This window comes from Dama dama, chromosome 17 (genome assembly GCF_033118175.1).
Source record: "Dama dama isolate Ldn47 chromosome 17, ASM3311817v1, whole genome shotgun sequence".
Lineage (NCBI taxonomy): Eukaryota > Metazoa > Chordata > Mammalia > Artiodactyla > Cervidae > Dama > Dama dama.
In genome coordinates, this window is record NC_083697.1 from 29,495,075 (window position 1) to 29,517,280 (window position 22,206).

A 22,206-nucleotide genomic window follows, 5' to 3' on the forward strand; every position below is an offset into this window, starting at 1 on the left:
TAAAGGCTAGATGTGTTTTACCAATGGATGCCACAGAGATCAGTGACAAAATCAGACTGAACTGGCTAGATTCAAGATAACAGGCAAATTAGGCTCAAATCATCACTTTCCCAGCCTTGATTTATCTCTGTGTTTCTATACCAACTCATGAGAGCTGAAGGACACTTTGCCTGATTTACCTCTGTGTTTGTTTCAAAACTACCTGGTGTTTGGCAGAGATGCTATGCAGTTACATTTTGAGAGATCTATGCTCTGGGAGATAGACAGCTAACTGCTGTCTATCTACCACCCCAAAACAACTCTGACTTGACCGCAGAACATGCCTGCTCACGTGAAAGCACGAGATGCCCTAAAGTTATCTTTGCTTCCTTATCATGCTATGATTTCTGCCCAAAGAGGGTTTTGTGCTCTCCTGAGCACAATGCCTGCCTGTGCAAAGGAATCTGGAAGCCTATACATGCCCAGCTGCCCCCAGCTACCCGAGGAAATTTCCACCCTTTTCCTAAAGCCCTGATGACTTGTCTGCCTTCTACCCCTTAAAATGCCCCTCGTCCCCCACTTAGGGGAGAAGGTGTCTTTACAGCATGAGTCCTCCTTCTCCATTCCCATTTAAGCAACTGAATAAAAGCTCATCTTACTTGAAGCTGAGCAGGAAAGGATTCATTGACCAAGCCAGGGCATCTTCAATTCAACTACAGTGGAGCCTTGCGCCTAATTAGGTAACAGCTTTACACCTGATTGTAAATGTGGCACATTTCAAACTAACGTACACTGGAATTCCACTGAATCATAATAATATATGTAATGCATTCATATGAATATTATGAGGTCATTTTTTTTTTTGGCTATTCACAGGGTTACAGTTTTAAGAAAAATATTTTAACTCAAATTTAGTCAAAAACAAAATTTTAAGCTTGAGAAGACACAAGTTATAAAGTTTGAGAGAACTGCCCAAGGTCACACCAATAGTAAGTCCCAGAGGTGGGGTTAAGTTCCCATCATCTACTGCCAACTCTGGTTGGGTATCAAAGCACCCTGCAAGCACTATTACTGAGAGAATCAAATAAAACTGCAGTCCCCTTCTTGGGCTTTCCAGTGAACAGAAAGCACATGATCAGTTGATCAGATTAAAAAGAGAAGTAACTTCAGTTTCACTGACAAATCTAATTCAACTATCCTAGCTCTGAGCAGGAGAAAACCATGTTGGTATTCCCTTATTTCTTCATCTCCCTCACTTCTCAAAAAACAAGATGGTAGCAATGGTAGGAAAAAAGGAGAGCAGGGCTAACCATGAATTGATTGAGAACAATGACCAAATAGTTTATATTTTTCTTCCTAAATTCCTTTTGTGAAAATGAATGCTATTACTGAAGTATGTAAACCAAAGATGCAATAAATATACTCCATGTCCTCAGTTTTTAGACATACAATTTAATTATATCAGCAATAATTTGATTATCACTTAGACACTAACATCTTTCAACAGCTTTGTTATGTGTAGAATTACATATGAGGTCACAATATATGAATATAACTAAGAACACACTTTTAGAAGATTCACATTCATCTATGGGCATTGAAAAATATCTTAGAAATGACAATATACTAGAAGATATATGTACATACTAAAACAAAAAAGAGAATGAGTTTCTGCCCATTCGTTGAAAGCAATACCAGCAAACATGTAACCCTCCAACCTTTCCTGATGTCTTGTAGCTATTCTTGACCAGAAGGGAAATAGCAGACTTAGCAAAGTGTGTCTCCTACCACTTGTAGAAGCAACCTGAGGCCTCTTGGGGCCTATGTTCACAGTACACAGAGTTCTGTATAGAGAGCACACATCAGCAAGTGATTAAAACAACAGGTGCTTCTATAAAACTTCTCAATTCCATCACAACACTTGAGGACAGCTTCATGGCCCCACTGTGACTTCACTCTTTTCTTATCATGTAGTCAAGGGCGAACTGGCCTCAGAATCACTTTGGGAGCTTGACAAAATTAGAATTTCCTAGGATCAGTGCCTAGGAAAGAATCACCCATCCGGTAACTAAACACTGGGGTAATTCTTCACATCACTCAAGTTTAAAAACTTGAGAAAAAGAAATGAAATGCAAAAAGGTGAAATGGCTGTCTGAGGAGGCCTTACAAATAGCTGAAAAAGAAGAGAAGCTAAAGGCAAAGGAGAAAAGGAACGATATACCCATCTGAATGCAGAGTTCCAAAGAAAAGCAAAGAGAGATAAGAAAGCCTTCTTCAGTGATCAAGGCAAAGAAATAGAGGAAAACAATAGAATAGGAAAGACTAGAGATTTCTTCAAGAAAATCAGAGACACCAAGGGAACATTTCATGCAAAGATGGGCACAATAAAGGACAGAAATGGTATGGGCATAACAGAAGGAGGAGATATTAAGAAGAGGGGCAAGAAGAAGAACTATACAAAAAAGATCTTCATGACCCAGATAATCATAATGGTGTGATCACTCACTTAAGAGTCAGACATCCTGGAATGTGAAGTCAAGTGGGTCTTAGGAAGCATCATTATAAGCAAAGCTAGTGGAAGTGATGGAACTCCAGTTGAGTTATCTCAAGTCCTAAAAGGTGATGCTGTTAAAGTGCTGCACTCAATATGCCAGCAAATTTGGAAAACTCAGCAGTGGCCACAGGACTGGAAAAGGTCAGTTTTCATTCCAATCCCAAAGAAAGGCAATGCCAAAGAATGCTCAAGCTACCGCACAGTTGCACTCATCTCACACTCTAGTAAAGTAATGCTAAAATTCTCCAAGCCAAGCTTCAACAATACATGAACCATGAACTTCCAGATACTCAAGCTGGATTTAGAAAAGGCAGAGGAACCAGAGATCAAATTGCCAACATCCGTTGGATCATAGAAAAAGCAAGAGAGTTCCAGAAAAACATCGAATTCTGTTTTATTGACTACGGCACAAACTTTGATTGTGTGGATCACAACAAACTGTGGAAAATTCTTAAAAAGATGGGAATACCAGACCACCTTACCTGAGTCCTGAGAAATCTTTATGCAGGACAAGAAGCAACAGTTAGAATTGGACATGGAACAACAGATTAGTTTCAGATTGGGAAAGGAGTACATCAAGGCTGTATGTTGTCACCCTGCTTATTTAACTTATATGCAGAGTACATTATGTGAAATGCCGGACTGGATGAACACAAGCTGGAATCAAGAATTCCAGGAGAAATATCAATAACCTTAGATATGTAGATGACACCACCTTTATGGCAGAAACCAAAGAGGAACTAAAGAGCCTCTTGATGAGAGTGAAAAAGCAGGCTTAAAATTCAACATTCAAAAAACAAAGATCATGGCACCAGGTCCCATCACTTCATGGCAAATAGATGCGGAAACAATGGAAACAGTGGCAGACTTTATTTTCTTGGACTGCAAAATCACTGCAGATGGTGAGTGCAGCCATGGAATTAAATGATGCTTACTCCTTGGAAGAAATGCTATGACAAACCTAGGCAGGATATTGAAAAGCAGGAACATTACTTTACTGACAAAGGTCCCCCTAGTCAAAGTTATGGTTTTTCCAGTAGTCATGTATGGATATGAGAGTTGGATCATAAAGAAAGCTGAGGGCTGAAGAACTGATGCTTTTGAACTGTTGTGCTGGGGAATACTCTTAAGAGTCCCTTTGACTGTAAGGAGATTCAACCAGTTAATCCTAAAGGAAATCAGTCCTGAATAGTCATTTGAAGGACTGATGCTTAAGCTGAAGCTCCAATACTTTGGCCACCTGATGCAAAGAACTGACTCCTTGGAAAAGACCCTGCTGCTGGGAAAGATTGAAGGCAGGAGGAGAAGGGGACAACAGAGGATGAAATGGTTGGATGGCATCACCAACTGGATGGACATAGTTTGAGCAAGCTCTGGGAGTTGGTGATGGACAGGGAAGCCTGGCATGCTGAAGTTCATGGGGTCACAAAGAATCAGAAACAATCGTGCAACTGAACTAAACTGAATATTTTGTACAAGACTGAATTCTAAACTGTTCTCTAAACTAAAAGAATAAAGCAATGAGAAATCCTGACGGGGCTACTTTAATTAATATTTGACATTTGGAAATTTATAAAATATATGTACAAATTTTTATAAAAATATGACCATCTAGACAAAGAAGATGATGTTAGAATATGAAGAATCAGAAAGAATTATTACAATTGCTTCTGTATTTCTTCTCTCTTATTAAAGTGTGCAGGATACTGTCCATTAAAAATTGAAGCTCTATATCATGTAAAAGTTTTAAAGACAGAGCTGTTATCAAGAATATATGAAAATAAATGTTTTATATTTAATCTTAAACAATATTAGTAATCTATTTTATATTTTTGAATCTAATTGCTCAATTACCTACACTTAAGTATGTTGGAAAGAGATAGCTATCCAAATACTGAATTTTCCCTTATATTTTTTTCTCTGAGCATGTACAAGTAACATACTATTGGTATTTAAAAATTTTACTACTTGAACTTGAGGCATTCCTACATCTTGATGTAGCTTAAAATTGTAAGCAAAGTTGAAAATCAGCAACAGATACTTGAAAATACAGAGAGAGATGGACGGTATGTTTCATTTACTGGAAATTCTCAATAGTTCTGGACAGTCATATTTAACAGGTCATTGGTCTTACCTTTGTATCATCCTGATCCTCACTACTCTAACATTTCCTAGTTCTCACTCATCACTTCAATTTTCAGATTGGATGTTTTGAAATTCAATAGGATAATTTATCATAACTGTCCACAATTATCATAATGTTGATTAAAAATACCTCAATATCAATTCCCTAATATTTATATTTTTCATATGTTTACTTGAAAATCATTTAATGATTATCATAAAAAACAACTGTTCAGACTTTAGAAAATATAAAGATTATGGAGCACAATTCCTACCCTTAAAGGGACTTAAATACTAGAAAAAAAGAATGCATTTTTACCAATTATCTTAACACAAAGTAGTTTATTTTAGTATTTCATTAAGACCTGTGGTTTAATAATCTTATTTATCCTAGGGTTAATTACAAACACAATCTTGGAAATAAAATGTCAATAAATCTACAAATATAACAAAATGCAGAACTGAACTTACACATCTAAAATATACAAATTTTACAAAATCCCTGTTTCACATTAAAAAAATCTAAAAATGTATCACGAATTAATACCACAGTGAACATATAAAACCATGTATTAAAATGTGAACTGCTTTACGAATGTACACACAAACTCACAATTCCAGACAAATATTATCAATACTTCTTAGTGATGGGCTGAGATACACTATAATTTTCTTCTTACACTATTCTGTATTTTTTAAATGTTCTACATTTTATAAGAAAACACCCATAAAAACTATCCCATATCATTCCTTTCATGGCAAACTAACCTGATATAAACCCAGTTTTTACCAGTAGGAGAAAATGGCCTAAAAATAATTCCCTTCCAGGGTTAAAAAATAGTTCATGTTCTCAGATATTAAAACAGAGTGGGAGCATAAAATAACATTAATGACCTTTGACAGGAGTGAACATATACATCAGTTGGCTTTCAGTATATCACTGACCTCTGAATGGTTAGGACAGAATCAAGCTCTACGTAATGAAAGCAGCAGGCATCTAGCACCAGGCCTAGCAGAACTTAAATATTTCAGGAACCGTCCTCACTCCATCTTCTCGAAGTTCTTCAACCTGGTTAGGTTGTATCTTGGTTATTTCTGCTTCTTTACCTGAAAATGTGGGGAAACTGAACCCAAATTCCTAGGGATAAAATAGTAAGCCTGTGTGCTGGGTTCAGGCCTGGCCTCCCGCAGTCATTGATGTGTATGGCAGTGATGATGACGATGACGATAATAATTATAATTAAGGCTACAAAGATGTAGTGAGTGCCTAATATGTGCCAATGACTATTCTGTAGTTTTAAAAGCACTAATTCCTTTTAACCTCATGGCACCCCTGTGAACAAATGTTCTTACCCTCTTTTGCACTTGTGGTGGTGAGGCACTAAGAAAGTAAACAGCTTGCAAAAGTTCACACATCTGTACTGTTAAAAATTATAATTGCAGCAACAGCTGGTAGTGTTAATGACAAGGATTATTAAGCTGGTAAAACCAACAAATATGATCAAACAATAATGGGACTTTCTTTTTTGTGTTGCTATTAAAACAATGAATTCCAGAGAGATGTTCCAGTAATGAATAAGTATATATATTACCAACTATGTCTACTTAAGGGTAACCATGATATCATTATTTTATAATGGTTTGTTTTCTTCCTGTGGTTACATCCAGTGTTTTAACTAGGCTTATGGTGTATGAATTTTTGAAGGATGGGGTCTTATTTGTCACATTCATGCTATTCTTTGCTCCTGTCGAGTTCACATGTGTTTAGAAATCTGTACCAGTTTTCTAATGTCGCTGTAAAAAATTACTGCAAACAGTGACTTAAAAGCCACAGAAATTTATTGTCTTACAGTCCTGGAAGTTATAAGTGTGAAATGAGTCTCACTAGGCTAAAGTCAAGACATAAACAGGACCATGCTCCTTCTGGAGCCCTTAAGGAAGAATTCATTGCTTGCATTTTTCCAGCTTCTCGAAGCCCTCTACAGTTCTTGGCTCATGCACCATCCCCCCATCTTCAAGCCAGCAACATCGGGCTGAGTCTTTCTCATGCAACCATGCCTCCAGCAGCATGAGAATGCTGCCTCCCTCTTTCACATATATTGGATCTATGTGGATAATCCATGATACTCTCCCCATCTCAAGGTAAACTGATTAGCAATCTTAATTTTATCTGTAACCTTTAATCCTTTTCTTCGTCAGAGAAGCAGGAGGAGGCAAAGACAGACAGCATCACTGACTCAATGGACATGAATTTGAACAAGCTCTGGGAGTTGGTGATGGACCAGTAAGCCTGGCATGCTGCAGTCCATGGGGTCGTAAAGAATCAGACTTGACTAAACTACTGAACTGAACTGAACACATTCTCAGATTCAGAGATTAGGATGTAGATACCTTTGGGGAGCTCAGTGGTAAAGAATCTGCCTGTCAATGCAGGAGACATGGGTTCAATCCCTGTGTTGGGAAGACCGTCTGGAAAAGGAAATGGCTACTTTCGCCTGGAAAATCCCATGGACAGAGGGATTCCTGGTGGGCTACAGTCCTTTGGGTCTCAAAAGAGTTGAACATGACTGAGCAACTAAAAAACAACAATCTTAGGGAAACATTGTTCTGTCCACCACAACATACGAACACTGCTTTCAGCTCTGGTTCCTTCTCTACTCCTACAGCCTTCTGACATAAAACAGATAGATACAAGCAAGAACACTCTCTGCTTCTGCTCACACATTATTTGCAGGATAACCTTGATTAAACAGCTTAAATGATCATTGTTTACATTTCTCAGTGAGTCAAAGTAAATGATATGTTAGAAGAATTTTCTAAGAGTCAATTAGTAGGGGTTTGAAAATTCCTTTGAGAATGCAAAGTATTAGGCAGATGCAAATTATTAGCCTTGCATTCTTAAACTACTCTATTGCAGGCATTTTACAGTATATTTTAATCACATCTGTATTACAGCTTTGATGATTTTAAATACTCTAATGGCCTTTATGAAAGACAATTTTTCTAGCATTTCGTTGTAGATATTTCACTTCCTATTACTTCATTCATCTCTAAGGACCTCGAAAGTAGCAAAACTTTCTAAATTTTTATGATTATCAGTTGGAAACTGTGGTTGTCTGTTCTATCACTTATTAAGAATGTTTCTAAGTGGATCTATAAGTAATGGTATCTTTTATGTTGTACATTATTCTATTAAAATGACTTTCTGTATATATGGCGATTTTATTGATTAAAAAAGGGAAATGTTCCCATGGGAGGGATACCTGCCTGACCTGAATGTGTATCTCAGTTTGCATGAGAAAGGAGTGAGTTCACTACAGAGAGGCATACAGGGGCCAAGAGGCCAAGCTTTGGAGTCAGGCTGTCATGGAGTCCCAGTTGAGCAAATAATTAACATCTCTGAAACCAGATTCCCTGCTTGTAACATTCGGATAATAGAACTTATGAAACTGGTTGTTGTGAGAATTAAATGAGATAAAGTATGTTGAGCATTTATCACAGTGCCTGCCACCGGTCAGCTCTAAAAAAACTTCCTTTCAAACTTCTGGAATGTGAAAGCTGCCTTTCAAGAGGGCATTTGCCAGAGGTAGGATGCAAATTCCTGGGACACAGTGACTGGAAGTCATAGAGGCAATGTCACTCCCTTTAGAACACTTCTCCAATCCTGACTCCTTCAAGGCCTATGTTCCAGTTTGGACCTCCTGTGACTTCATGAACTCCACCATTATCAAAGATAGAGTGACCCAGGTGCCCAGAGCTTGTCCTTAGCTACTTTTTTCAAAATTATTTGATTTTCAATCTGTGTATTTGTATGGTCACCATCTACTAATGGCAAGTGGTAATGATTTTTCATTTATGGTAGTTATATAATTTTTTAAAATGTATCATATTTAAGCTAAAAAAATTTTAATTAAAAGAAAAAATTTTCTTAAACAAGATGATGGGTAGTATAGTAAAAAACTAGGGAAGGTCTTAGGAGAATAAAATTTTCAAAACTCTGTCCCAAGAGACTGTACTCATGACTGCATCCTAAAATGAGTGGTGACTTTCTGGAATAGCAGTTATGCATCAGGAGTCACCCCCAGTCATCAGAAAAAACATTCTTAGCTGCTGCTCGGCCTGCTAACTAGTTCTCATCCCTGAATTATTCAGATCTTGGCAGGCCGAGGGGTTTTGAGCCACCTGATGTTGAATTAGAGTGAAAATAAAAAGAAATAGAGCTACTCAGCTCGTCCCATCCTATTGCACTTAAATGCAGTCCCTGAGAGCTACAGCCAACTTTGTCTATATCCCCGGAGCCTAGCACAGGAGATGCAGGATAAATGAAGGAAGGATTACTCCTACACAGGAATGTAGAGAGAGGCATTAGTCCAGCCTTTTCTTGACAAATATCCTCAATTCCAAGTGCCTAGAGAAAGCAATTTTTATTTCTGTGTTTTTTTTTTTAAGATAAGAGGTACTAATTGAATTACTAGTATGAGCTTATCATTCTCTTGAATCCTTGATGTTATCATCAATGTACATAATGCCTCCTGGGCATCGAAGAGGTTGTATGGCTTGTAAAAGATGAAGGTCCATTAATGACAAAGCCAGGATTTGATCCTGTACTTATCTGACTTCAAATCAATTGCTACAAAAATTTTTTCTTATGTTCTTAAAAACTTGTTTTCTTTCTTTATTATTTTAGGTCCATCAGTTAGGTCCAATTTTGCCTTTAAAAATGTTATATACATACATATAGGTAAAAAGAAATGTATACAACACCAACATGTAAACAAGATGAAGTTTTGGGCAGTACAATGAAATGGAAGTTTATGCTTCTTCCTTATATTTCCCAAATTTTCTACAATGAAAAGCATCCACAATAAGGCTTAGAAGAGTTAATAAAGTTAACCTTTGTGTTACAGGGCCAATGAGCATCTTGTAGGTGTTAATTTACATCATCAATCTTTAAAAAACAATACGGCCAACAACACTAGGGACTTGCTTGGCTATAGAACCCTTTCCAAATACTAAAACTGTACTCTTCCCACTCTACCATGAAACATTCAAGGGATCAAAGTGATATAAGCATTGGAAAACATCTGAGAACAATGGCAATCTAACTTACGAAATCTTAAGAAAAACGTCTGGGAAAGAGACACATGATTTATTTAAGTGAAAGTTAAATTATAAGTCTCATTTATAATCACAATTTAAATGAGAGTTGAAACTTAGGCAATGTACAGCATAGTGACTACATGTCACTGAAGGTAACATGGTGACTACAGGAAAAACACTGAATCGTATACTTAAAACTGGCTAAGACAGTATACATATATTATTTTCAATGTTTTACAAATTATTTAGAAATATTTGCAAATGCTACATCACCAAATAGCCATACAAATGTAATTTTAAAGTGTATATGCGCTTTAAAATTTATGTATAATTGATCTACAACACTGCGTTAATTTCAGGTTCACAACATGAAGATGTGACACTTCTGTAAATTACAAATAATCACCATGATAAGTCTAGTTACCCTCTGTTACCATACAAATCTATTACAATATTATTGACTATATTCCCCTTGTTGTACATTTCACCCTGCCCCCACATGACTCATTTATTTTGTCTGAAAGCTTGCACCTCTTAGTCTCTCTCACCACTCACTCATCCCCTCTCCCTCCTTCTCTATGGCAACCAGTGTTTGTTCTTTGTATCTATGACTCTGTTTTGGCTTTGTAACATTGGATAATTTGTTTTGTCTTCTATATAAGTTAAATCATACCAAATTTGTTTTTCTTTAAATTAATTAAAATAATTTATTTTTAATTACTTAATTAACTAAAATATTTAAATTAATAAAAATAATCTTGTCTGGAGGATGATCTGTTCTTTTATCCAATAAATCACTGTGGATTTCCTTCTTTTTGTTTCCTTTTGTTTTAAAACATGGTGCAATATATTTAAATGAGGAAAGAGCATAGCAGAAATATTTACAAATGCTACATCACCAAACAGCCTTACAAATGTAATTTTAAAGTGTATATGCAAATAGTAAATACATTAAAGCAACAATGCTAAACAAGTAAAAGTATTAGAAGCAAACATAGAAAAACAAAAATTAGAAGTACATATATCTCTTTTTCTACCTTTTTAAGCCTGTTACATATTTTCAACTATGGGTGTGTATTATTTTAGAAAACAAGAATAATAAAGAAAATGATTTAATCTTCTAGACATAAATGCAGGATATTAAATTTCATAAACTTTTAGACCACAATAATATTTTTTTCTATTTACCCTAAAAGATATTTTAGTTAACTAAATCCTCTGAGTTATATTAAAAGGTTATGGAAATCTTAGTAAAAATAACTAAAGTATTCGTTATCAGATTTAAACATTAACATAATACTGAGAACTGCCTTAAAATTATCTTTGTGTAAAAGGTACTGTGAGTTTTAAACTTTTTTCATAATCAAAGGCAATTCATGTGCAAACCAAACAATTAAGAAAGAACTTGGAAACCCCAGGCTGGTTATCTAAGGGTAGATATAGAACTCCAAGGATATTCATAAACAGGGCATTCAGAAATGGCTTCACCTTTATTTATCCTCTTTCATAAACTTAATCAGCTACTCTAATGTCACACTTTGTACTAGCTCATCAGGAAGCATCTATTAATGTGCTTCTCTCTGCCGAATGGATGCCAGAGGTTACCCCTTCCTTTAAAAAGCATCCAATCTATTTAGAGTAATAGCAGTCATTGTCATATTAACGTTGTTTTCTATGTGGCCTACTAAGTTAGTCCATCTCCAAGACATAAAACTCATTCTCTAAGTTATTTGCATTTATATCAGTTTCTGTTGTTTTAGGTAGAAACATATTTCAGCAATAATTTATTTGAGTGACTCTTATTAGCCCATATATTTGCATCAAACATGTGTTTCACTGACAAACATTTCTGACATGAAAGACATCTGTTTATAGCCATGTAGTCAAGTTGTTCTTAATTTTAGAATCTTCTAATGAATGAAATCCCAATAATTAAACAAGGTGAGGCCATTCACACAGCATACGTGATTACTGAGACAATGATGGGTTTACACATTTAACATGTGAAAATATCTGTTAAGTTACTTGCTCGGTTAAGATGCACACATGCTCTCTGAATATCAACATCATAAACACAACACTCCAAAATACTCTTACCTCAGAATCCCTAGGTTCTTTCCCACTCCCATTTCATCCCCAATTTCCTCCCGTTTCCTCTGGCACAGCCCATAATAAAAGTCCCGCCAAAAAGTCAGAAATAATCATACGAGAATTAAAGAAGTCAGCAAATTGTCTGTGCCCTACTTAGCCATTTCCTATCTATAGCCCCCTCCACTTTTATTTCTATGATAAGCCTCCTTCCCCTCCGCTTGTTCCAAATGTCGTCAACAGCAGAGTCAGAACTTTATTTACCCAATGGGATGAACAGAACTGAGGAAAAAAAACTAAAAAGAGTGCCATCAATCTCTGGTTGAAAGAATTCAGGAATCTCAAGGACTCTTTGCCATTTAACAGGGATGGTAATTTTTGTGCAAAAGAACTTACTTCTCTACCAGTGTTGTGATAAGAAAGCATACCATGGTTAAAAATATTTATGAGACAATGGCTTCAAGGAAATTGAACAGACACTGTTAGTTGCAGAATTTCTCAGGCTATTTTAATGACCTAATATATATATTATATATACATAATATAGATATATTTATACCTATACATATATATCATATATATAGCTAATATATATAATATATATATCAAAACTTATTTCACCACAGAATACCTTTTTTTCCCCAAGGAATATATATGCTACAGAGAAACAGGGGCAACACAGTATTAAAGGAGCGAAGCTTGGAAGTATGAACTCAGATTTTCGAGGCACTGACCATCAGGTAAGAGAGGTATGAGTCACCCTTCATGATGTCCCATGTGGCTGCTGGCCTGCTTGCCTTGCAGCAACCATGACAGTCATCAACTACAGAGTACCCGCCCGCTTCAAGAACTACTACACGCTCTTTCCTCATTTCATTGTGAGGCATAGAGAGGTCTTGTAAAAGAGTAACTTAAGGTCATATGACTAACTACTAGGTGATTCTACTAGGCTTTGAATTCAGAATGAGGAGTTCAGAGTCTAGATTGTTATATGCACCAGATCAGAGAATTATTTTAAGAGGTCATACAATAAAATACTACATGTGAACATACTTCCTAACGATTCTTCTATATTTTCATAAGCAGAGCAGAAATGAAATGGATTTTAACTGCTAGCTTCTCAGAAGGCTGGCCCTCATAAAAGTAATAGAAAAGCTGTCCCTTTCTTTCCATAATTACAGGAACTGTGGGTTACTCTGAACTGGAAATTTGCTTTAGGGATCCTTTCTGTTATTCTGCTCACCCTTAGATGTCTAGGTAAAACACTGTATAGATTTATACCCTATAAGGAATGCACTGCTCAGACATAATTTAAACAATTTCAAATATATTGCTAAAACATTACCTGCACAACTATATCAACTATTATTTAATTAGATGATATAAGAAATGCCTTCATTGCAAAAGTTAAGAGACTGAGTCAACTACACTACGGTCCAGGTTTTCCGTATGTTCTTCTGTCTTCATAGGGCTGGGAGGGCAAGGGAGTATAATACATGGTATAGTTGTGAACAAAGTCTCCTTCAATTATAAAGAAATGAAAGTTTACTACATTTTTATTTTAAAAAATATGATGCTTAAACAGAATTAAATTCTCAAAATGAGAAAAATGTTCTTTACCCATTAACTCTTTTCCCTGAAGACTACATAGCATTCATATATAGAACCATAACATTTATTTTCATAACAGATCACAGGTTTCTTCAAGTTCAGTTTGGAGTGAATACCCAGAGAAACATGCGTTTGAGATATTATACTGTTTAATGTAGTGTTGAGAAAAATTAAACAGGAGAACTGAAAGAACATTTATGTAAGGCTCTCAATCCTGAGATTCATATGTATGCGACACCAGAAGTGCGGGAATGAGCCATGTAAACACATTCCTTCTAATAAAAGTGCAAGTTGAATGCAGCTTATGCTGAATGTAATATCGGCCATTTGCTAAGCACCTGTTATGAATGCTCTAGGTACTCTACACACAGAATTATATTTAATCAGCAGGATGCTATAAAATAGGTGTGCTTCACTCCAAATATAAAAGAACTGGATCCTAGATAAGTAATCAGCTCGAAGTCACACAAGTGACAGATCCTATATCTGAGTTGATACAGATAAGATATAGATATCAGTACAGATAATCAACCCACAAAGGTGGACACAACTTGCAGCCTTAGTTATCTTGTCAAATAACATGATAAACTGTAACAATGTAAAACTGGAAAAATGTATAGGAAACAGGTAAGAGATTAGGAGATTACTTTGTTCTATAATACAAACGAAACTTTTGATAAATTTTAACCTGAAACTCCATACATATGTCCAAAGATCTATCAAGTTCTTTTTAAAAAGGAATTATTTGTCTTTTTTCATTTTAACATCTTATTCAGTTTAATACTAATAAAATGTTAGACATTTTCCATCTCATAATTTCAGTGCAAAGGTCACATTTTTCCAATTAATGATTCAACTCAATTAATGAACTAATTTTGTGATAAAATGTTACCTGGAAAGACATCTCAAATATAGAAAGTAATATCTTGTTACATTTGTTCACAGAAGCACATCAGGAAAGTTCAGTCTTCACGTAACTGTAACATGAGTGAGTTGAAAGTTTCCAACTTTGTCAACTGAATTACTATATACTTATTCTGAAACCTTGGACCTTTTGGACACAGAATTTTCTAAACATATTAATCCAACAGAATAGTTAATAGCATTTAACACTGATTGGCGCTAATGGTAAAAATCTGCCTGCAATGCTGGAGACCCAAGAGACTGGAGTTCAATCCCTGAGTGGGGAAGATACCCTGGACGAGGGCATGGCAACTCACTCCAATATTCTTGCCTGGAGAATCCCATGTACAGAGAAGCCTGGCAGGTTACAGTCCATGGGGTCACCAAGAGTCTGACACGACTGAGCAACTATATTTACACTTAATTCCCTAACTTACAGTTCTTTCTGATTAAAACTGCTAGATGGCTTTCTATTAAATGCTTCTAAACTACGTGTTCCACAACATCCCAATTATTTCATGGGAAGGAGAAGTGGACAAAATCATCTTGAAACACAAGTGGAAAAAGAGAATAATAAGTATCTATTAATAGACAAAAAAAAAATTATGGAAAAGGCAATTTCTTGGGAGAACTTTCCTTAGCAGAAATTGGCTTGGGAATAAACAAAAACATTAATGGAACAGAGAATTCAGAATGCAAATTCCCAGATATATGAAACTTTGTTGTACGGCAATGGTGGTATTTAGATTCACTTACAAGAGTAGGATTCATTTAATAAATGGTTTTCTCAATCAGCTGCCCATATTAAAAAGGAAAAACTTAAGTTAGATTTTAGCCTCATGCTATACACAAAAATAAATCCCAAGCATACTACATGCAACTATAAAAATTAAAATCTTAGAAAAAAATATAGAAAATTACAATGGTCACTTAGGGATTTTTAAGACTCCCCTAGCCAAGACAGGGAACAGAACTGTGAAAGAAAATATAAGTGTATTTGAAAAAAATGAGCATTAAAATATATTCAGTGGCAACAAACACCATAATCAAAATCATTTAGAAAGATTACAATAGACTAAGAAAAATATCTGTGATGATAAGATAAAGTTTAAATCTTCAATATGTAATGTGACCTTACAAATTATTAAGGTAAAAGGTATAATAGAAATATGAATAAATGATATGAAAAATGCTAGGTAAATTTTAGTATTTATATTATTTTAGTATTACACTATGATTTAAACATTCAAGTAATACTGTAATGTCATTATTAAAATACCTCCTGTGGGTAAGCATGAATGGGGAGAGGGTCTCTTTAAACTATTGAAGGAATTATGAATTATGTTAGCATTGTTCGTGTCAGATACTGGTAATATTTATATAACAATATTTCATAAGAAAGAAATCAAACCTTCAACAGATCTCATTGGGATTTTTCAGAAATTTAGAGCAGTGCTATCCAACAGAAAATACAATATAAATCACAAGTGCAAATCCCATATGTAATTTTAATTTTTTAACAGTTATATAACAACAAATAAAAAGAAAAGGTGAAATTATAGCAATATATTTTATTTAATCCAGTAAAACATGTAAATCAATATTAAAGTTACTGAAAGATTTTACATTCTATTTTAAATCTTTGAAAACTAGTGAGTGCTTTTACATTTACAGCACATCTCAATTTGAACCAGCTATAGTTCAAGTGCCCAAGAGCCACATGTCTAGTTAACACAGTGTCAGGCAGCACAGTATAGTGTTTTTTGCCCATCAACAGACAGAAAGTATGTAAGAGTTCACTGATCTGACATCATAGAACAAATCTGCATTCTGAGAATACAATTTTCAACTCACTGTCATTTATTATCAAAATCTCCTATGACACAAGTAGTATGTAACAGGAACTGCCCAAATTTGTAACTATTCCAACTTGCTTGAATGTGTTTTCACTTAGCAACATTCAATTACTTGGATTCAGACAGGAAGAATACAATTGGATAGACTTATTCAGGGTTGGAGTTTAATCAAGAAGCTCTGATGGAAAAAGAGCAGGTTCAAGTTGAAGCATATGCAAAGATATGACCATAACAGTGATGCACTGATTCAGATTTGGATAAAAAGGAAGGGATGATCAATAAAAGCAAAACTATGGAATAATCCAGCATGGAAATAAAGGTTCAATACAAAGAAATATTCATTGTTTTCCATTAACATTCATGCCTAGAGAGAGAAGGAGATGGGGAGTGGGAAAGGGAATGAAGGAGGAGAAAGGAGGGGAGGAGAGGAAGAAGGGAGGCACTCCAGAATCATGGAAGGAGAGAAGGAAAGAAGGAAGGGAAAGGCTGAAACAGAATATTTAAACACATAAGAAAATACCTACATTAAAATGTGTTCCTAATGAAATTTATGAAACTTGTCTCTGAACCTTTTCACTGGAGAAAATCTCCGTTGGGGTAGTGCTATCAGCTTTTGAGTACAAATAAACCATTATACTAGCACAGACCTTAAAACAAAAACCAAATACACAAAACCCTTTCTTTGACCTACATCTCCTGCAACAGCTATTTTCTTTCTCTATTCTGGAGTCAAGCTGTCAAAAGTTGTCTGCATGGTATCCACGTCCTCATCTACCTTCACCCTTCAAATCTCATCCCCTCTCCTAAAGCTACTTAACTTCTCTCCCTACAGTCATCAGTAAGTTTCATGTCAAATTCATCAGCTAAATTTCAGTCTTCAATTTACCTGAACTATTCAAAGAATTTCCGTCAGTTCACCACTCCTGCCTCCCCAAAACATCTCATTCTTGAATTCTTGCCATTATACCATTTTTCTCCTTTTCTTTTTAGCCTCTCCTCAATCATATAGGGTAACTCCTCTGTCTCTATCAATATGTAAATTTTACTTTATGTGGTTCTTTATCCTGGGTCATCTTTTCTTTCTACTCCAAACACATCTTTTCTTCTATCTTATTTACTGATGCAATTTTAAAGACTGTGCATGCCTGTGCACTCAGTCGTGTCCAACTCTTTGTGACCCCATGGACTGTAGCCCTCTAGGCTCCTCTGTCCATGGGATTTCCCAGGCAAGAATACTGGAGTAGGTTGCCATTTCCTTCTCCAGGACATCTTCCCAACCCAGGGATCAAACTCACATCTGCATTGGCAGGGAGACTCTTTACTAGCTGAGCCAACGTATTTTTCCCAATTTTATATTTCTAGCCTGAACTCCCTTTCTGAGCTCCAGATCATAACATCAAATGCTTATCTGACATCGCTACCTGAGTATTTCTCATCTAGCCCAAATGTAACATATGCAAAATTGAAATTGAATGTTCTCATACCCTTGCCATTTCTTCCTGCTCCTTCAATCTTTTTTCATTGGAGTAAATGACAACTTTATGACCTTCCCAGTTTTCCACGCCACAAACCTACCATTGACTCTTCACATAGTTCTCAGTAAACACGTCCACTTCTCCCTTTATTTTACTTTTGGATAAATTCCTAATTGTTCAAAAACTTCCACTGTTGACCTCTTCCAATTAACTGTACCAAAAGCACCTCACAAGATCTTTTATTTTTTTCAGACCATAAACTCTTTTTATTTTCACCTTCATTGATTCAGAAGGTGATTTAGAAGAAGAATAACCTTTCACATGATCTTCTAAAAAAAAAAATCTAGTCATGTTATGCTTCTGTTTTAAAATTCTTCAGTAGCTACTCATACTTAGGGAACTTTTCATACAGGTTTATGTAATTTAGTTTCAGTTTACTTTTCCAGCTTCTTCTGCAACTCTCCCCTTGCTCATTATAAGACTGACTGTAACCTTGTTAAAATCTGAAAATTTTCTGTCACTCTGAGTCTCCTTCCTTCCCCTACATCATTACACTTAATTGATCACACCTGAACTTCACTAATCTGTGTCAATCTCTCCAATTTGGTAAGAGCACACTGAATTCTAACCTTGTTTTCCAAGAGGTGATCATTAACACCATTAATAAGGTATCATCTGTAACCTAACGAGGATACTAAACTTTCTACTCTATTACTACAAAAGATCTTAATCAAGGACCAATCTCTGAAGTAAAATGCTGATTACACTACTTCAGATTGATATTAATCCACTGATAGTGTGGATAAAGTGTTCACAATGGCCTGTCAGTGATGCTATTTTTTTATCATCTGCCAGGAGGATTGAGATAATAGTTAGTAAATTATGCTGGAGGAATTTTATAATTCCTCTTTCTTTTTTACTAAGATAAATGTCATAAGCATCCTCTTTGTGTGCCTCAATTTAAACACATTTTAAAAGTTTGTCAGAAACAGCATGCTATAAACTTTTCATATAAGTAGAAGCATTGTGTTAACAAAGCATAAAAATTCTATTGCTAAATTTTATAATTGATATAATTGTATAACTACATAATTCAAAACTCTAGACTTCTTAATAGTGCTTAACTCATAATATTAACCTTTGAATGAATTATTTCCTCACTAACTATAGAGATTTCAAGTTCTTCAAATATCCACCATAAAGTTAGAAAACTCAAAATATTTTTATCTAGAGGACCACAAGACTTTCTCACAAAGCACTCTATTTTTAGCACATAAAAGGAATAGATCTAATTCTCAGATGATTTTTAACTTTCAATGGAAGATTCTAAGAAAACATTGCTTTAACAATAACAGCAAGTTTCTAAAAGAGGACAAGCTTATAGGAACAGGAATGGCAGTGTTTGAGAAACAAAGGTATTCTAACCCAAACTCTTTTTTCCTCCAAAAAAAAAAAAAAGAAACTCATTCAAACTAGTTCATATAAAGAAAAAGTCATTGCAAGGATATCACAGGCATTTCATGAATAGACAATATCAGAACAATAAGTGCAGCTGGGTCTTACATGACCTGGAAATGGAAAGTCAGAAACCAAGACTCTTCCCTCTGTCTTTCAGTCCTCCTTAATTCTCTCTTCTAGTCTTTTTTCTAATTATCCATTTTCCACACGAGTCAACTAGTTGTCATTCTCTATTGTATGTCACCGAACATTGACCTTCCACTGCTAACAGTCTTGTTATCTGTTGTTTGGAAGGAAAGAAGGGCTTTGTTGAATCCGACAAATCTTTAAATGCTAGACAACACACATCACTGGCCATTAAGCAGTCAATGGACTGGCTCCAATAGGGACCCAACAGTTCACAAATTACATTAAAACTGTAGTTGTCTCCTGAGATTTCTTAATTACGTTGGTCTTCTAAATCTGAACAAAATGTGATTGGCCAATGCAGAAAATGTGTACATTTTAGGGACTCTTCATACAGTCACAAGAAATGCTCCACAATCTGTCATTCCAGTGCCATGGTTTTATAGAATCCTACCACTTTGATGTGATATGTTTCTGCATGTTGATGTTTCTCCACCCTGCACCCCATCCCCTAAAAAAAGACTTTAACAGTTTAGAAAACTGTTAGGAAATGAAAGGCCACAATGAGAATTATTAAATGTTTTCATATAATTATATGAAACAACATAACTTCTTGTCCAAATTAGGTGCTAATCTTCTGACATGCTCACCTATCAAAGTAATGTGATATCCCAATCACATAAATTCAAAGTAGAAACATAATAAATGGTAGCTATTAAAAGGCCAAAATTTCAAGTAGTCTGAGACTATATTGTTCTTCTGAAAGTTAGACATGATCCTACAGATAAATATGAACAAAAAGGGAATGAGGCTATTGATCTGGACTGAAGGGTGAGGTTGACATCTCAACCTAGATCATGACCAAACAAAATTAGGCAAATGAAATTCCATGTTAAGAATGTCTTGTGCTTTTCAGTATGTCCTCCTTATTAAATGGAACACATAAAAATGAAGCAATGAGAATGAATAATATGAAGCCTAAAAGAAAAGGAAATATGACACATAGTTCACACAATAAAGCAAAACTCAAACTGGATACAAAGAAAATCTTATAAAAGACCACAAGACAATAATGAATTACTTCTCATGATCACAAAGAGAAGTAATCTTTCTGGATTATCTCAATCAGGAGCACTTGGAAGCAGCAAAGAAATTTATGCCTAATGGTAAAGGTCTAAAAGGCTCATTATATTTCTGAGTGAAAAATAAATACAGGAAGGTATAATTCCATACAATATCTGTTATCTTTACCACCTGGACTATTTCAGTGTCTGCAGTAAAACATACATACCATTCTTTATATTTATTTTTATTTTTTTTTAATTTTTTTTTTAATTAGTTGGAGGCTAATTACTTCTCAACATTTCAGTGGGTTTTGTCATACATTGATATGAATCAGCCATAGATTTACACGTATTCCCCATCCCGATCCCCCCTCCCACCTCCCTCTCCACCCAATTCCTCTGGGTCTTCCCAGTGCACCAGGCCCGAGCGCTTGTCTCATGCATCCCACCTGGGCTGGTGATCTGTTTCACCATAGATAGTATACATGCTGTTTTTTTTTTTTTTTTTTACTAATTAAGACAACCAACACTTTTACTTTTATTTGCATTTATTTCCTGCAGCATTTATTCCCGGGCCATAAGTTTTTGTTTCTTCAGTTTCTTCTGGGATATCTTTTTCTTTTGTGCAACCTCCTCTTCTGGTTTAGGAACAATCTGTTCTTTTTCAGTAAGGATCATCTCAATGTGGCAGGGAGAGCTCATGTAGGGGTTGATCCGACCATGAGCTCTGTAAGTCCTGCGCCGCATCTTGGGGGCTTTGTTCACTTGGATGTGCTCAATGACCAGAGAATCTACATCTAAGCCCTTAAGTTCAGCATTACTCTCTGCATCTTTGAGCATGTGTAGTAAAAATTCAGCACTCTTTTTGGGCCACCGACCCTGCGTCCAGCCCCACTGTTTGGCCTGTGCACACCTACCAACTCCACCATTGTAACGACGGAATGGCACACATTGCTTCTTTAAAGTGACATCCTTCAGATACTTGGTGGCTTTTCGGATATGCATACCCTTTATGGCCTGGGCAGTCTCACGAGTGTTCTTAAAGTGAACACGAAGATTTGAACCTCTTGATTTGCATGATTTTGTGGGGTTTTCTGGGTCGAGTGAATAGCGCACCATTTTTAAGGGTCAGCTCAGGCCGCTTACCGGAAAAGCCATGCTGTTCTTTTGAAATATCCCACCCTCACCTTCTCCCACAGAGTTCAAAAGTCTGTTCTGTATTTCTGTGTCTCTTTTTCTGTTTTGCATATAGGGTTATCGTTACCATCTTTCTAAATTCCATATATATGTGTTAGTATGCTGTAATGTTCTTTATCTTTCTGGCTTACTTCACTCTGTATAAGGGGCTCCAGTTTCATCCATCTCATTAGGACTGGTTCAAATGAATTCTTTTTAACGGCTGAGTAATATTCCATGGTGTATATGTACCACAGCTTCCTTATCCATTCATCTGCTGATGGGCATCTAGGTTGCTTCCATGTCCTGGCTATTATAAACAGTGCTGCGATGAACATTGGGGTGCATGTGTCTCTTTCAGATCTGGTTTCCTCAGTGTGTATGCCCAGAAGTGGGATTGCTGGGTCATATGGCAGTTCTATTTCCAGTTTTTTAAGAAATCTCCACACTGTTCTCCATAGCGGCTGTACTAGTTTGCATTCCCACCAACAGTGTAAGAGGGTTCCCTTTTCTCCACACCCTCTCCAGCATTTATTGCTTGTAGACTTTTGGATAGCAGCCATCCTGACTGGCGTGTAATGGTACCTCATTGTGGTTTTGATTTGCATTTCTCTGATAATGAGTGATGTTGAGCATCTTTTCATGTGTTTGTTAGCCATCTGTATGTCTTCTTTGGAGAAATGTCTGTTTAG

The 22,206-nt window shown here is 35.8% G+C and overlaps 2 protein-coding genes across 3 annotated transcripts in view; both read right to left on the minus strand.

Annotated features, from left to right (window-relative positions):
- BANK1 (B cell scaffold protein with ankyrin repeats 1) overlaps positions 1 to 22,206 on the minus strand; it is a 311,689-nt gene that overhangs the window by 285,464 nt on the left and 4,019 nt on the right. The window lies entirely within an intron of this gene.
- LOC133071893 (large ribosomal subunit protein uL22-like) lies at positions 20,903 to 21,489 on the minus strand. Its single transcript, XM_061164736.1, has one exon. The coding sequence runs from the start codon at positions 21,455 to 21,457 to the stop codon at positions 20,903 to 20,905; it is 555 nt and encodes a 184-aa protein (XP_061020719.1). The 5' UTR covers positions 21,458 to 21,489.

Coding starts and splice junctions, on each gene's coding strand:
- LOC133071893 (XM_061164736.1), bottom strand. CDS start 21,457: ATGGTGCGCTATTCACTCGACCCAGAAAACCCCACAAAATCATGCAAA.